The sequence below is a fragment of the Euleptes europaea genome, chromosome 2 (genome assembly GCF_029931775.1).
Source record: "Euleptes europaea isolate rEulEur1 chromosome 2, rEulEur1.hap1, whole genome shotgun sequence".
In the NCBI taxonomy this organism is placed as follows: domain Eukaryota; kingdom Metazoa; phylum Chordata; class Lepidosauria; order Squamata; family Sphaerodactylidae; genus Euleptes; species Euleptes europaea.
The window spans coordinates 60,613,416-60,629,322 of record NC_079313.1 but is presented as its reverse complement, the minus strand read 5'-3'; the positions used below and the strand labels follow the sequence as shown (position 1 = coordinate 60,629,322).

Sequence of the window (15,907 nt, the reverse complement as noted above, 5' to 3'; positions counted from 1 at the left end):
GTGACACTGCTTGTCAATATTGATTAAAGTTTCTTTGGCTTTCCAAGCTTAGTGTGAGAGATCCCCTCTCTCTGAGTTTACTTCTCCAAATCAAATGTTCAGACGTTGATAAAGAAACAAAGGATTTATTGAAGACATCAGGAGATGAGACAGGCACAGGTAGAAAGCTGCAAGTGAGGGGCTAGTCGGGTTTACAGAATATATTGACTCCAGGGCACTGGGGCACTGGGGTTCACACTTATTGTTATGGGAAGTTACAAGCTTGGCATAATACAAAACATCAGACGAGTCCCAGGAAGTCTGGTGAAGCTATCACACTTCCAAGGCCGCATCGGCCTGAGGGAGTACTGACAGGAAGAACAGCGGGGGGGAAGATACTAGGGGCAATCAGGCCTGGCGCCTGAGACCAGAAGGTGTGAACTGCTTTTACGAGTTCGCTGATAACAAAGCAAAAGCAGGTGATGGAAAGCAGAGACACATAGACAGAGACCCTCACATTCTGCCCCCCTTAAGGCCCCCCTCCAGGGTTCTCGAGAGGGCGAGGCTTATCGGGATAAGCGAGGTGGAATTCTCGGATCAAGCGAGGGGCCGCCATGTGGGGTGCGGCCACCCACTCGTCGTGAGCGGACCCAAGGTTTTTCCACCGAACAAAGTAAAACAGTTTCCCTTTTTTCCATTTGGAATCTAAAACCTTGGATATTTCCAAATGGGTATCTCCCCCTACCACGGTAGGAATCTCGTGTGCGGGAGGGGGGTGGAACTGGGGAGCTGGCACATAAGGTTTGAGGAGGCTTATATGAAAGACTGGATGGACCCCCTTGAGGGTCTTTGGGAGTTCCAGTTCCACGGTAACCTTATTGATTACTCTGGTAATGGGGAAAGGTCCCACATAACGGTCGCTCAATTTTTTGCAGGGACGCAGAGAGCGGAGGTTTTTAGTGGATAGATAGACTTGCTCTCCCACCTTAAGCTCCCATCCCAGAGACCGGTGTTTGTCTGCCTGTTCCTTGTACTTGCTTTTTGCCCTCTCAAGATTCTTGAGCAGCCATGGCCAGGTAGATTTGACTACCTGAATCCACTCCTGAAGATCAGGGGTGGACTGGAGCTCTGGCGTGACGGGAGCGGAACCGAAAGGACCGAATTCCGTCCCGTATATTACTTGGAAGGGACTAAAGCCGGTAGAGGAATGAGGCGCATTGTTGTACGCATATTCGGCAAATGGCAGCAGGTCGACCCAGTCGTCCTGGTGGAAATTTACATAGCAGCGCAAATAACATTCTACCACAGCGTTTACTCGTTCCGTTTGACCATCCGTCTGGGGGTGATAGGCGGAAGAAAGGCCCTGTTCCTCCACCCCCATTAGCTTCAGGAAGGCTCGCCAAAATTTGGCAACAAACTGGACCCCCCGGTCGGAGAGGACCTTCCTCGGGATCGAGTGTAGCCTGAGGACGTGTGTGACGAACAGTTTAGCCAAGCCCTGGGCTGAAGGAAGACCTGCACATGGAACGAAATGGACCTGTTTGGAAAAGAGGTCCGTGATTACCCAGAGAACCGTCTTTCCCCGACTTGGAGGTAGGTCGGTGATAAAATCCATGGCGATGACTTCCCAGGGTCGGGAGGGGTTCTCAAGCGGTTTGAGGAGCCCTGGGGGTTTTCCCATCCGTCTTTTGGCTGTGGCGCAAGTGGGGCAGCTGCGCACGTACAGCTCTACATCGGATCTCATACCGGGCCACCAAAACTGCCTCCGTACCAGGTGAAGAGTTTTTATGAAACCAAAATGACCCGCCAACCTGGCACCATGTACAAGTCCCAATACCTCTTTACGAAGGGAGGATGGGACATATAGTTTTCCCCCTTGCACCCACCAGGTGTTGGTTCGTTCCAAGCCCGTGGGGAGGAGATGGTGCTCCTCCTCCTGTAAGGAGGCGTCCCGGAGTCGCTGTTGGAAGGCTTCCGGGATACCTTTGAGCGTAGGGGGGGTGTCAGGTCGTTGGGCTTGGGACCGGGTAGTGACGGCTAAGCTAGGAACCTCCCCTCGCTGCTCAGGAGTGAACAGGGAGTCGACTGGGCGATCGAAATCGTTGCGATACTGGGGAAGTCGTGACAAAGCGTCAGCTAGGGCATTCTCTTTGCCAGGGACATGCTTGAGGGTGAACCGGAATTTTGCGAAGAATTGGGCCCACCGAATTTGTTTGGCGTTGAGCTTTCTAGCTCCCTTGAGAGCCTCGAGATTCTTGTGATCGGTACACACTTCAAACGGCAGCTCGGCACCTTCTAAAAAGTGCCTCCATATGGTGAGGGCATGTTTGACCGCCGCCGCCTCCTTCTCCCAAATAGCCCAGTTGATTTCGGACTGGGAAAACTTCTTGGAGAAGTAGGCGCAAGGTCTCAACCGCCCCCCTTCATCCCTCTGCAATAGGGCCCCGCCCATGGCCACATCCGAGGCATCCACTTGCACCACAAAAGGCTTGGTGCAATCCGGGTGGGCCAAAACGGGTTCGGATGAAAAAGCAGCTTTAAACGTTCAAAAGCTTGCTGGCACTGGGGGGACCATTGCAAACGGGCTGAGGGAAGCGCGGCGCTAGCCCCCTTGTCCTTGGTACGCAACAGGGCAGTGAGGGGAAGCGCAACTTGGGCAAAGTTGGGAATGAAGTTGCGGTAAAAGTTAGCGAATCCCAAAAACTGCTGAAGTTGGCGGCGGGTAGTGGGGGGTTCCCAATCCCACACCGCCTGGACCTTTGCGGGGTCCATTTCTAACCCTTGGTGGGAAATCACGTACCCAAGAACTGTAATGGAAGGTTGGTGGAACTCACATTTGGACACCTTAGCATATAGTTTGTGCTCCCGCAGCCGCTGGAGCACTTCTCGCACTAGGCGCACATGGTCTTCCATGGTTTCAGAGTAAATAAGGATGTCATCGAGAAATACCACCACCCCCCGAAACAGCAAATCATGCAAAACCTCATTAATTAATTGCATAAACACACTGAGAGCCCCCGAAAGTCCGAAAGGCATGACTAGGTATTCAAACATTCCAAAACAGCTGGAAAAGGCTGTTTTGGGTTCGTCTCCTTCTTTAATGCGAATGCGGTGGTATGCTTCCACTAAGTCCAGTTTGGTGAAGATTCGGCCCTCCTTTAATTGTGCTAGAAGGTCGGGAATAAGAGGGAGAGGGTAAGCGTTAGACTGGGTGACGGCGTTTAGCCTACGAAAGTCAATGCACAGTCTTAAATCTCCCGTCTTTTTCTTCACAAAGAAGGCTGGGGCCGAATAAGGAGCCTTGGAAGGGCGTATGAAACCCCTCGCCAAGTTGGTATCCAGATAGTCCCGTAACACCGCCTTTTCACTAGGGCTCATGGGGTAAACCTTCCCTTTAGACAGTTTGCCTTCCCCCACAATTTCGATGGCGCAGTCCGTCTCTCTGTGGGGGGGTAGTTCGTCACATTCCCTAACATCAAAGACGTCCGCAAACTGCGAGTATTCAGTGGGCAGTTGAGGAGGAACGGTGGCTGGGGGGGGAGACCCTACCACAGCGGCGGCCGGAGACCGGACAACCCGTTCCTTGTCATGTAAACTACAGGGGTTTTCGGGAAACGAGAGCACCCGTTCAACCCAGTCGATGGACGGGTTGTGTCCCCGTAGCCAGTTCATCCCTAATACCACCGGGGTTACTATAGGGGCGATGGTAAAATACAAGCGTTCCCAATGTTCCCCCACGGACATAATCACGGCTGCAGTTCTGTGGGTCACCGGGCCCCGTTTAAAATCACTCCCGTCCATTTGGGAAAAGCGGAGGGGTCCCGGAAGCCGCTTGCGCCGGACTCCCAGTTTCTTGGCTGTGTCCTCACTAATCATGGTGCGGGCACACCCCGAGTCAACCAAAGCGGGGAATTCTAAACTGGGACCCCCTTTTGGTAGGGAAAGGTGAACACGCACATATACATTGTCCTCTTGGGCGCTTACCATCGGTGGAGCTCCTTGCACAACAACAGGGGCGGTCTGCTGCGGAGCCCCCTCTACAGCAGACCGACGGCGTTTTTTGCCGGCTGTTCCCACTCTTCCTCCTCGCTGGAAGAGGGGGAAGGAGTGGTGGCGGTCGGGGACCCGTCCGAATCAAAAGTGGAACTTGTAATCCGGGACCCCGTCGGGCCAGTAGAAGTGGAGGCTCCGTCCTGGGGGCGCGCATGGAGAGCGGAGGGTGCGCCGGAACGTCGGCCTGGCGGTCCGCTCCTGCGGCGGGGCTGGTCCTCGGCAGTCGCCTTCTGTGGTTCAGTCGGGGCTTGGCGTGGGGGGTTGGGACGGCCCGAACGAGAGGGGCACTGTGACGCAAAGTGTCCCTTACCTCCGCAGGTCAGGCAGACACCGGTCTCAAAACGCTTGCGGCGTTCAGCAGCCGAGGGACCCCCGCTGCCCCCCAGTCGGAAGTCTCGGCCCCGGTCGCTCCGGGGTCTCGGGTCTCGTCCAATGCGTTGTTTGGACAAGGTCAAAAGTTGTTTGCGATTCTCGATGTCGGCAGCGTGGCGAACCCAACCTTCCACATCCGGGGGGTTCCCTTGCATGAAGGCCCAATGTTGGAGGTCCGGGTTGAGGCCCTCCCTGAAACACTGTACCAAAGTGGCCTCACTCCAGTCCAGGATTCGGCTGGCCAGTGACTGGAACTCACTTGCATACTGCGCCACCGACTTGGTCCCTTGGCGCAGTTGCATCAGGGAGGCTTTAGCCCGCTCTCCCAGAGTCGGGTCCTCAAAGCGGTTTCGGAGTGCTACCATAAACTCGTCCAGGGTTCGCAGCACCGGCGAGCGGAGTTCATACTGCAACACCATCCAGGCGGCCGCCTCCCCTTGCAGTAAGGAAGCCACGTACTGCACCCGGGACTCCTCGGAGGTGAAGGTTCGGCCTTGTTCTCGCATAAAGATGTCCACTTGGACCATGAAAAAGGTCAACTGGTCCCCTGAACCGTCATACGTGACTTTCAGGTCCCGACGGGACGGGAGGCTAGGAGGCGCGGGAGGGGCTGCCGGTGCTCCGTCCGGGAGATTGCCGGCGGGCGGTTGCACTTTCAGCGCGTCCAGGGCCGCTGCCATCTCACCCATCACCCGCTGCATGGTTTCCATCTGCTCCTGCATAGCTTGGCGATCCTCCTGCCACTGCTTGCGTTCTTCCTCCATCAGGGCCTCCTTGCGTGCCGGGTCCCCTTCGAGTCCCGTGCTGGGGAAGGCCAACCGGCGATCCTTCGCCGCGGTTCGGGAGAGAGACCAACCCTTGGGGGAGTCCAGCCAATTGTTAAAAAGTCCTCGGGGACGTCCGTCCCGGCCTTGGTCGGGGATGGGATCCCTAGGCTTCTTTGGCTTGGCACCCTCCTCCTTGGGGTCCGGTTTCTCCGGCACCACCGGTTCATTCGGTGCGTCAGGGGTAGTAGGGGTGTTTTCCTCGTCGCCTTGCATTCTGTCCCAAAAGGTACAGCAGCAGTCCGAGAGGCAGGGACTTGCAGCTTAATGTGAGAGATCCCCTCTCTCTGAGTTTACTTCTCCAAATCAAATGTTCAGACGTTGATAAAGAAACAAAGGATTTATTGAAGACATCAGGAGATGAGACAGGCACAGGTAGAAAGCTGCAAGTGAGGGGCTAGTCAGGTTTACAGAATATATTGACTCCAGGGCACTGGGGCACTGGGGTTCACACTTATTGTTATGGGAAGTTACAAGCTTGGCATAATACAAAACATCAGACGAGTCCCAGGAAGTCTGGTGAAGCTATCACACTTCCAAGGCCGCATCGGCCTGAGGGAGTACTGACAGGAAGAACAGCGGGGGGGAAGATACTAGGGGCAATCAGGCCTGGCGCCTGAGACCAGAAGGTGTGAACTGCTTTTACGAGTTCGCTGATAACAAAGCAAAAGCAGGTGATGGAAAGCAGAGACACATAGACAGAGACCCTCACACTTAGTAGCAAATACAGTCGTGTGAACATCGCCTGTGTCTACGTTGCCAAGAACGCTTACATATGAGTTCTGTATACATGGATGCTGTTAACTCGGAAGCTGCTTTATCCCAAGTCACACCTTTGGACCATCTGGCTCAGAACGTCTGCTCTGAATATAGGGTTGCAACAGCAAGAGACCTTCTACTGGCAGACCCCATTTCTGTTGGCCAGCGGGAGGAAAATTAATTTTTAAAAACTGCAGGTGGCATGATAGTGTGATGTCACTTCTGGAGAATATCATGTCACTCTAGGAATCACTGGAAACTCTGTGGTTTTACCATACAGTTTCTGGCAATTCCTAGAGAGGTATGACATACTTCCAGGATTTCCCCTTAAATGACATCATGCTATCAGCCCAACAACAACCCTGCCCCATGTCCCAACCCCCTGACTTCCACTGGGTGCCAGCGATTGTTTGACAATCCTATCTGAATGTCAACACATGTCAACTATTTACAAGGTAAAGGTCTTTGCAAGCCCTACCACAAAAGATCCTTTGGCTGGAAACACATTTTAAACTTTTAGTGTCACATGCATGTGCTCTGTCATTATGCTAGAGGCTGTTCCCATAATCACACCCCCTTTCATCTTTTTGTAAGAGAAGTTGGTTTCAAAGTTATGCTATCACAAACCATGATGGTTGTACATCTAATGGAAAGCAATTAGCCTGACGAAGTCATAACTGGTAGCATTCATGAGCATTGTAAAAGATTGCTATTTCAATTTGATTGTTTGGTATTAGGGACTTTATCAGTCAGTAAAGTGTAACTGAAAAGTGTTAATGATAATTACACCAAATACTAATAATCGGAAACCTTAGGTTGAATGCAAAATATCAGAAGGCATAAATGCTGCTACTAAATAATGAGTCACACTGTTAGCTACTGCTACTTTTCCACCCTATTTTTGAAGGCAAAGTTAATTATCCCTGGATAACTTTATCCCTGAATGCTTTATGCTTTCCTTGCTGAGGACACCAAGTAATATAAAAAAGAATTCTTAAAATAATACATTTTCCATGACTGTACTGTTTTGCTCATGTCTTACCGTACTTTAGCAATAAAGCGATTGAAGACATTTCATTGAGCATGATTGGGGGAGCTTATTAAATGGAATCAAACCACAATTGTTATTCACAGCTTGGATGTTGCCGTTCTTGGAGATCACACACTCATCAAAGCTTAGCCTACACGCAGCACCCGTTTTTCATTTATGTTCTGCTCTTGCCTCTGTGCAGCTTGCTGGATACAAGCCAAAATACGGTGTCCTAAGAACTTCTCCAGCAGTCCATCCTAAGATAAGGCGGGGGCATGACACATGTACAAGAAAATTGATTACTTGCCTAGGTAACCCACTGCCTTCTCCCATCCCTGAGCCACAGTTTCCAAGCAGCAGTGCAAGAACGTGCACACACAAAACATTGCTTATTCAATACAGAACATTTTATTAAAAAATTAGCCTTTTTCAAGTATTTGAGAATACTCCTTGAGGATGATCACACATTAATAAGCATAAGTCGGCTGCGACTTGAAGGCACGTTACACACACACACAGATATGCTGCTGTGTCCGGCATACTGGCATACCCGCTGAATATGACGGGAGGAGAGAAGGTCTAGATTCAATGTCCATCACTTGCAGACAGGTGACTGTGTCACTCAGATGCAGAAAAGCAAGAAGTCTCATCATATGCATAGCCAAAGATACTGAAGGGAATGTCTTTATGTAGCCAGCAACCAAATTCATAAATAGAACCCTGTTTTGTCCCTTTGCTGGTTCAGAGTGGTTACATTTTATGAAAGGAAAAACAAACAATCTTCCAATATCTATGAGTTGCTCTGCATGTTCCACAATCCCTCAATTTACTGGATAGTCATTTTGTCACGCATTTACAAAATGCATATGAAGAATGAGACCCAGAGTAATGCTGATTCACTCTGAGTCCAAGTACCCATTCATTCCTTTAGATAACAGCAGTTGAGAAAGCACATGCCTAGATTAACTTTGCAGGATACAGTAATGGCAGTACTTGGTACTAATTTCTTTTATATTTGACAATGCATCAATACATGTGTGCATGCATATAGTAAATCAGTTGTTGTTTTAATGATCTGAATATATGAAACAATAATTTACTGTAAAGATCACATAGAAGGTACTGCTTTGAAATAATGTCATTGGAAGGATTTCTATGAGACTGTACATTCAATAGTTTGTTTCCTAGAGTCATTTTCCACCAGCCCTTCTATCAGCAATTCTCCCTCCCAATGTGGACCCCCATTTTGCCCTTATCATACTCATAAGGGTCCACTCACCCAGAAGCAGAAAGAGTGAATCAGTGGGATGCAGCAGTACAGGGAAGGTAGGAATGTCCCATTCCATGAGCTTTGTACCACTCACAGTTTACTGCATACAAGCCAATATATTGTTTCCTAAAAACTGTAATCCCAATACAATATTCCTAAAATTTTCACTAATGATACAGACAACATATCACTAATGATAGCATCTTATACTTTACTAGAGTCCTCAAATATATAATTTCTCAGTTATCCTCAAATCATTCTGACTTTAAAACTGCAGGGAAATATGCTAGAGATACACCAATGTAACATTGAATCGACCCTCCCCCTACCCCCAATCAAGTCACATTTGACTTATGGCAACCCTGTAGGGTTTTCAAGGCAAGAGATGTTCTGAAGTGGTTTGCCATTGCCTGCCTCTGCATAACCCTGGTATTCCTTGGAGGTCTCCCATCCAAATACTAGCCAGGGTCAGGGCTGAGAGTATGTTACTGGCTCAAGGTCACCCAGCAAGCTTCCATGGCATGAGTGGGGATTCAAACCTGAGTTTCCCAGGTCCTAATCTGCTACCTTAACCATTAGGTGGAGCACTAGAGGAAGCAAAACATGTGCAGAAAAGGAAAAGAAAAAACACCAAAGCAATAGGGACACCCTAGCAAGGAAAATGAGAGTGCAGAAGAGCCCTTTATTAAATAACAAAGCAATGGTTTACACACATTTGCTCATAGCAAAGAATACACACACACACATACATATACATCCACATATTATGTAATCATTTCCTTATGAAAGAGCTCTTGCTATAGGCTGGCTATTTAGTGGATGAATTTGTGTGTGTGCACCTGTGTGTGAGAGGGTGTATGTATGTAAACACATGCTTTATTGGGACTTAACTACAGAGAATTGGACTGACAACATGAATAGACATTTCATGAAATCTATGGACAGCAATCAGATGGTCTCCGTTTTTTGCCACTGCCAAGCAGGGCAGGATTTGTATTGCAGATCATGAGATGAAAGGCTCCTCTCATCCCATTGCTAATTCCTAAACCACCTGTCCCTCAGACTAGTTAATTAGGACATACAAGCATTGGGAAATGGACAATCATGGAGATGCTTATTAATACAGAGCCACTGTTTCTGTCACATAAAATGCATATCTGCATCACACATGCTCATAGCTGGAAATACTTCAGGGCCTTCCAATAATTGATTTTCATTGTAGCTACAAGCCTATCATGCAAATCGCAATCTTCAGATATGTGTCTGAGTTTGCATTGATGAGGCAAGGATGAAAGAGATCGTCTGAAGAAGAACAGTATGCCTGACAGCTTGTTTTCGCATAATGATCCCTCTGCAAAGAACATTGTTTTCCATGACATTTACTCCCTTTTCAGCCTGACCCTGTTTGGCATAATGATGTCTGTCCCACTTGAACTTTATTAATACATCCAGGATGCGGTTTAAATGCCAATCACTTTCAAATGAATAATTACATTTTTCACACAGATGCTAAAAGATCTTACTTGGCCCATCAAATGCTTAAGTTACAAAAGGAATGACATTCTCTGTTTGCCCCTAAATCTCCCCCAGCCTCCTTCCACATTATGATTTTGAATGAGTCTGTTGCTTGTGTCTGGTGGTTGCTGAAGGCTGTGCGAGTCGTGCTAGATTTTCATTATGTCACATGATGCAAATTCAACATCCATCTACACTTCACAAGCTGGTAGCCAGAGCTGATGTCATCATAAGCTGCCCTTCTAGCCTAACCATGCAGACACCTGACCGCACAGTCATGGTTGTCAAGAGATGAGCCATTGTCTGAGTAAAATTCTATGTGTAGGATTTTTTTTCTATGTCCTGTTCTGCTAAGAACAGGTGTCAGCTGTTCCCTTCTTCAAGTACACCAAGGTGGTTCCAGCAGGCCTACTAATTAGCTCACTGGCTTCAGCTAATGGGGGGAGGGGCTTGCTAATCTTCCAGAAGACTCTTTGGAGACAGAGCAGTGATTGGTCGGAGGTCAAGAAATCCATTGTCCGCTTTTTCTATAAAATGTACTCATTCTTGCTATACTTTATTCCCATTCCTTATCCCATTTCCCTTCCTCAAGACCTGAGCTGCAGAAACACTGTTCAGTAAGTGGATTTGGAAAATTCTGCATGCTTGAACACTTCACTAAAACTATATATTTAAAAAAAATCTGTTTTCTTATTTTCTTTCTGATAAAGCATTCTTTTCTTTATGGTGTGTTGCTGTGAGTTCACTGGTCCGAACCCAGGTTAAACTCGGTTATGCTATCAACAGAAGGGCTTGCTCCAGCATCTCAGGTTCAAGACAGGGGAACAATTCTCTCAGACCAAGGCAACTCAGCCTTGACAATGGCCTAAGTAAGTGAGAAAACAAGATGACCACATGCACCCATTCTCCCTTGGGTGGTTTCTCTCTTTTTTATAGAACCACTATATGAAAGCCTCCAAGCAAAACAAAGAGAATGTTTGCAAGCAAGATTCTATCTCAACCACAAAATCTGATTGTAACCCGACACTGTTAATTTATCTGTATATAAACAGAACTTTTTAGACGCCGTGAGTTGTCATCTATGAAAGTTCAAGTTTCTATTTTGAATCTTCATCCTTTGGTTAGCTATTTCAGTATATCAACAAGATGGGCAAGTATTAAATCCCGGTTCAATCTGAAAAGTCTGAGTTGCTGTATCAAATATCTTTATATTATACCCAAAGGTATTACACAATATTACAAATATAATTGAGAGTCTGGGTTATGCCCAGGGAGAAAGCAGGGGGTTTCATTGACAGTGCAATGATATGCAACACCCTTCTAAATTCACTGAAGTTAATGGGCTTAGAAGGGTGTAGTTCTCATTTTGGACTGCACTGTGAGTGTGCAAGATGGTTCCAATACATCAAAATTCTTCTTCTTCCTCCTATATCTCAATGGAGAAGGGTGGAAAGGTGGCATAGGAAAGGGATAACTCATTGATTATTTGATTGAATTTTTTTATTATTTGAGTATTTGAAAAGTCTTGTTCGTAATTTCAGCAGAAAGAGGAGATGCAGTACTTAACTGTGAAATACTACTTTGAAAAGCTGTTTTGATGGAATGAGCAGGAAATTGTAAGTAGTGGAGGAGAGAGCAAGGAGAGAGCATGCAAAGAACACATAAATTCTCATAAATTGCAGAGAAACTTGTGTAATTTAGAGTTCTGTGGGAGGGCTGAAACACAGTACATTGGACTTTATAGGAAGGATGCAAAACTGAAATGAACGAAGAATCCTAGAGTCTGTTACATTGCTGTATATTATGTTTAGTATTGCTATTTATTTTATTTTTATAGCTAATAGGATTGCCAGGTCCCTCTTCACCACCGGCAGAAGGTTTTTGGGGCAGAGCCTAAGGAGGGCAGGGTTTGGGGAGGGGAGGGACTTCAATGCCATAGAGTCCATTTGCCAAAGCAACCATTTTTTCCAGATGAACTGATCTCTATCGGCTGGAGATCAGTTGTAATAACAGGAGATCTCCAGGCGCTACCTGGAGTTTGGCAACCCTAATAGCTAAGCGCCTCTTTGGGCAACATATGGAATACCTTAATGACAAGATAGATACTAGAAAAGAGCAAGAGTCCAGTAGCAACTTAAAGTCTAACAAAACTTATGGCAGGGTATGAGCTTTTGTGAGTCACAGCTCCAGATGCAGCTAGAATGTGAGTCCATCTGTCCTTAAGCAGAGAAGAGTGAATTCAGACACCCAATGGCAATAGCATGTAAATGTCTATAGCAGGTAAATGACAATAGCAGGCATGATTGAATTAGGTGTGATATGCAGAGGGATAGTAGGCGTGGAGAAATTAGCACTGGTAATGAGACAAGAATCCTAGGTCTCTATTCAGTCCAGGAGAATGCATAGTCTTGAGTTTCATTATTAGTTGTAATTCAGCAATCTCTCTTTCTAATCCCCCTTTGAAATCCCTTTGTAAGAGAACTGCTACTCCTAAATTTGCAGTTGAATGTCCTGGAATACAGATACTGAAAATTCCAAACAAACATACTGAAAAATCACTTGAGTGTATAATGTTACACTTCTCCATCTTGCAAAGATAATTGTAAAAAACAACTGGCTGCATAAAAGCAAAACCAAGGATCACTTGTAGATCTACATATCTTTTCTCCAATGGTAGAATAGTTGTAGGTGGCTTCAAGTTCAGGTGCACTGGCCACGAGGGGAGGGGAAGAGCCTGTTCAATGGTAAATTAGTATGTTCAAAATCTCCTGCCCCCAGGCACTGTTCTCCTTGAAAGACACAGACAAGCACTTGGCAGGTTTATTTTGAATGGACAAATGAATGGAAAGGAAAGGATTAAACAGTTCCCTTCCCTCTGTTCCTCTGCCAGATGACTGCTCAACCTGAAGACATCCACAGCTTTAATGGATGGGGGTGAGGGGGAGAAACTGTTGGCAAAAGGAAACATAAACTACATGGAACATGTAGTTCTGTCCTAACAGACTGGATGAGAACCTGACTGTTATAGCCATTGACTGAATATAGGAAGACTGAAAATAAAACAAACATCTCTTTACAACAAGACCTCACAGGGTGGATGAAATATGAAGTGGCTGAGTTAGAGTTCATTTTATGGAGTCCATGCTATCATTTCAGCTCACACTGTCCTTCAGTGACACTGTCACAGAGACACTGTCCTTCAGTGTTACTACTCTGAAGATGCCTGCCACAGTTGCTGGCGAAACGTCAGGAAAGAAAATTCCAAGACCACGGTTACACAGCCCGGATAACCTACAAGAACCAATCAGCTCACATTATCTGACATTATTTTGGATGTCCCATTAAACAGCATTTGCTTGTGTTTTTAGCTTCTGGCCATCTTGGATCCAAATAACTCTGAAAAGATTGTTCAGTATCTCTACCATTTTTCCTGTCCATCACCATTAATATGATACAGTTTTCATCCATGCACATATGACCTGCCACAGTTTCAAATGGTGTACCACATAAAATTGAGTCTGACCTTAAAAAGTTCACTGTAGGTACAGCACACAAAGGCCTGGACTACAAGTGAGGCAGAGTGTACTGGGAATGAAGAACAATAATCCTGAGGAGGTAGAATGGATGTTCAGACTACAGATCAGGAAAAAGAACACTTTTAAATACTCACCTCATGTCTACTTTACAACCCATTCCCCCCAAAAAATTAGAACATCAGAAGGAAAGGTTCTGAACTACTCATTTGTTTGCTGGGCTGGTTTTCTATTTTCAGATTTATTTATTTTAATGTAAGGGAGCACTCAAAATTGGCAGTCCCACCTGCAATGTGACACACTTTACCCTATCTTCTCTGTATCCTACCACGTCATTCCCCTCTAGGTTTGGGAGAAGCCTAAAACGACAACTCTGCTAGATACATACTCATTTCACTGCTGACATGATGTCTATATATGACAATAGGTTTTCTCCCTTCCCATCTCCCAGTGATGAACAACTTCCTGCTTCATTTACCACTTACCACTAGTTTCTTTAGGTGGGTTTTCACATGGATATTTACCACTTGCTTAGTGAGAGCGTAATGTCTTTGAGACAAATGTGTGAACTGACTTTATGGAAACATATCAGTGTTCAGTGAGAAGTGATGGGATATGAAAGCTGCATCTGTGGAATGTGAGCTGATGATTCGTTCACACTGCCGAAGGTATCAGGTGACACCATATATTCATAAATTAATTCGTTAATTAGTTAGCACTATGATCCTTGCTCACACCTTGCATAAGAACCAGTGCGAAATTAAAGTGAAGACTAGGACTGCATTTCACAGGCGATTGGGCTCTTCCCTCTCCAGCTCCATTGGCTTGCCATCAGTTTTCTTGCTGCATTTCTCTGCCAGGTCTCCTCGGAATGGGGAAGGGTAGGGGGTTGAGCCACCTTATTATTTTCTTTTCCTAAGGACCACAGCTCTCGCTGCAACAGAGCTGTGTTCTTCTCTCCTCTTTGGCCTTTCCCAGGACCCTGCCTTCTCTGGGCATACCCAGATTCGCTCCTGCTGTCCCTCTGACCGGGCTGCTGGATGGCTCCTTCCCCACCAACCCTCCCTCTTGCCCTATTGGTTATACCAAGGCTTGGGAGGATAGGCTGCCGGTCCTCCCTCCACGCCCCTACTTTTCCCTGGCCCTCCCGAGCCCAGACCTCTGGGCTTTGGCTGCTGTTGGGCTCATTTGCCCTGGGGCAGGCTTTTCTGGCCCCACCCCGGCTCCTGTCCTGGCTTGCCTTTGTGTAGGCCTCTCCAGATCACCACCACCACCCCTCAGCTTCGGCTGAAGCTGTGGAGGCTGCGATCTGCTCTGGTCTTCTGCAATATTGAGCCCCACCTGTTTCTTCCATCTGCGTCTGGAGTTGTGGTTCCAGGAGGCTGGCAGGCTCTCTGCCAGTGGGGCCACTGGGAGCTGCATCTCCCACTGCGGCAGTGGAGATGCCATGGAGGCATCTCAGACACAGGCATTCGCAAGGGCTTGTCCATGTGCAACAGTGACTTCTTACCATTAGTTCAAGCACCTAATCTTTATGCTGGGCCAGAAGGCCATTTCTGATATTCAAGTTTCAGAATCTCTAGCTAACTGCACTTTGCCAGCTACCCTGGAAAATTCTTCCAAAAGGAGGAAGCCCAAAGCAGGGGAATGTAACTGATAAAGCAGCACACATCTACTCCTGGAGCAGTGAAAGGAAGATACTTCACATCCCCGTGTTATTTTCAAGCATCATGTGTCTTACATGTTGCTGTGTGCTGAATATCATGCCACGAAAATCTTCAGGAACGGATTAGAAATATTGGAAAGTACATACTTTCCAATATTTCTAATCAGTTCCTGAAGATTTTCTCTGTGCACACAAATTGACATTCATCTAAATGAGAATGATGTGTTCACTGGCAGATACCTGAGGGTATACCTAGTTTTAGGTATTCACATGTGACACTCCCTATTAACCAAATTTCCTGTAACATATACACATATGCATACACATCTTTGCACGCAAAGAGAATAAGACTCAACTGTGTTCAGTGCTAAATTTCCTCTGTTCGTTACATCAAGAAAAACAGCCATCTATCATGCTGGAGGGCATTAAACATTTAAAAGTTGCTGCACATAAAAAAATGCCAAATGGATTCCATTTCCTCTTTCAGGCATATTACTTTTGACCATTTGTAAAAAAAACAAGAAGATTGACTGATACCTTTGACTGTTAAATACACCTGCATCGTTCTAGGCGTGTGTTGGGTCTGTACCGAACAGGTATACGGGCCATCATCTGACACATCCACATCCTGTATCTGAAGGCTGTACTCCCTTTTATTTGCTGTTGCAATTGACACTCGAGGGTCTACTGACCACTTGTCTTCTCCTGCAAAAATAATACTTGACCGGTTCAGCCAGGCCCCTTTCGAAGCTCCATCTTCCAAGTAACACCTGTAAGTTTGGAATAAAGAAACAAATTATTGAAATACAGAAACAGCAATGTGTTTGTGTGTTTGTTTATCGCTTACTCCTTTTTAAAAATAAGAAGTCCTGATTTTTCGGGCTATAAGCATGGCATTAATAATAT

At 46.6% G+C, this 15,907-nt stretch overlaps 1 protein-coding gene across 1 annotated transcript in view; it reads right to left on the bottom strand.

The window, feature by feature from the left end:
- Positions 1 to 15,907, bottom strand: part of NEGR1 (neuronal growth regulator 1) — a 665,802-nt gene that overhangs the window by 362,015 nt on the left and 287,880 nt on the right. Inside the window, exon 2 of the mRNA XM_056844652.1 lies at positions 15,539 to 15,771. Coding sequence (XP_056700630.1) covers positions 15,539 to 15,771 — 233 coding nt within the window. The remainder of the gene's footprint in view (positions 1 to 15,538; positions 15,772 to 15,907) is intronic.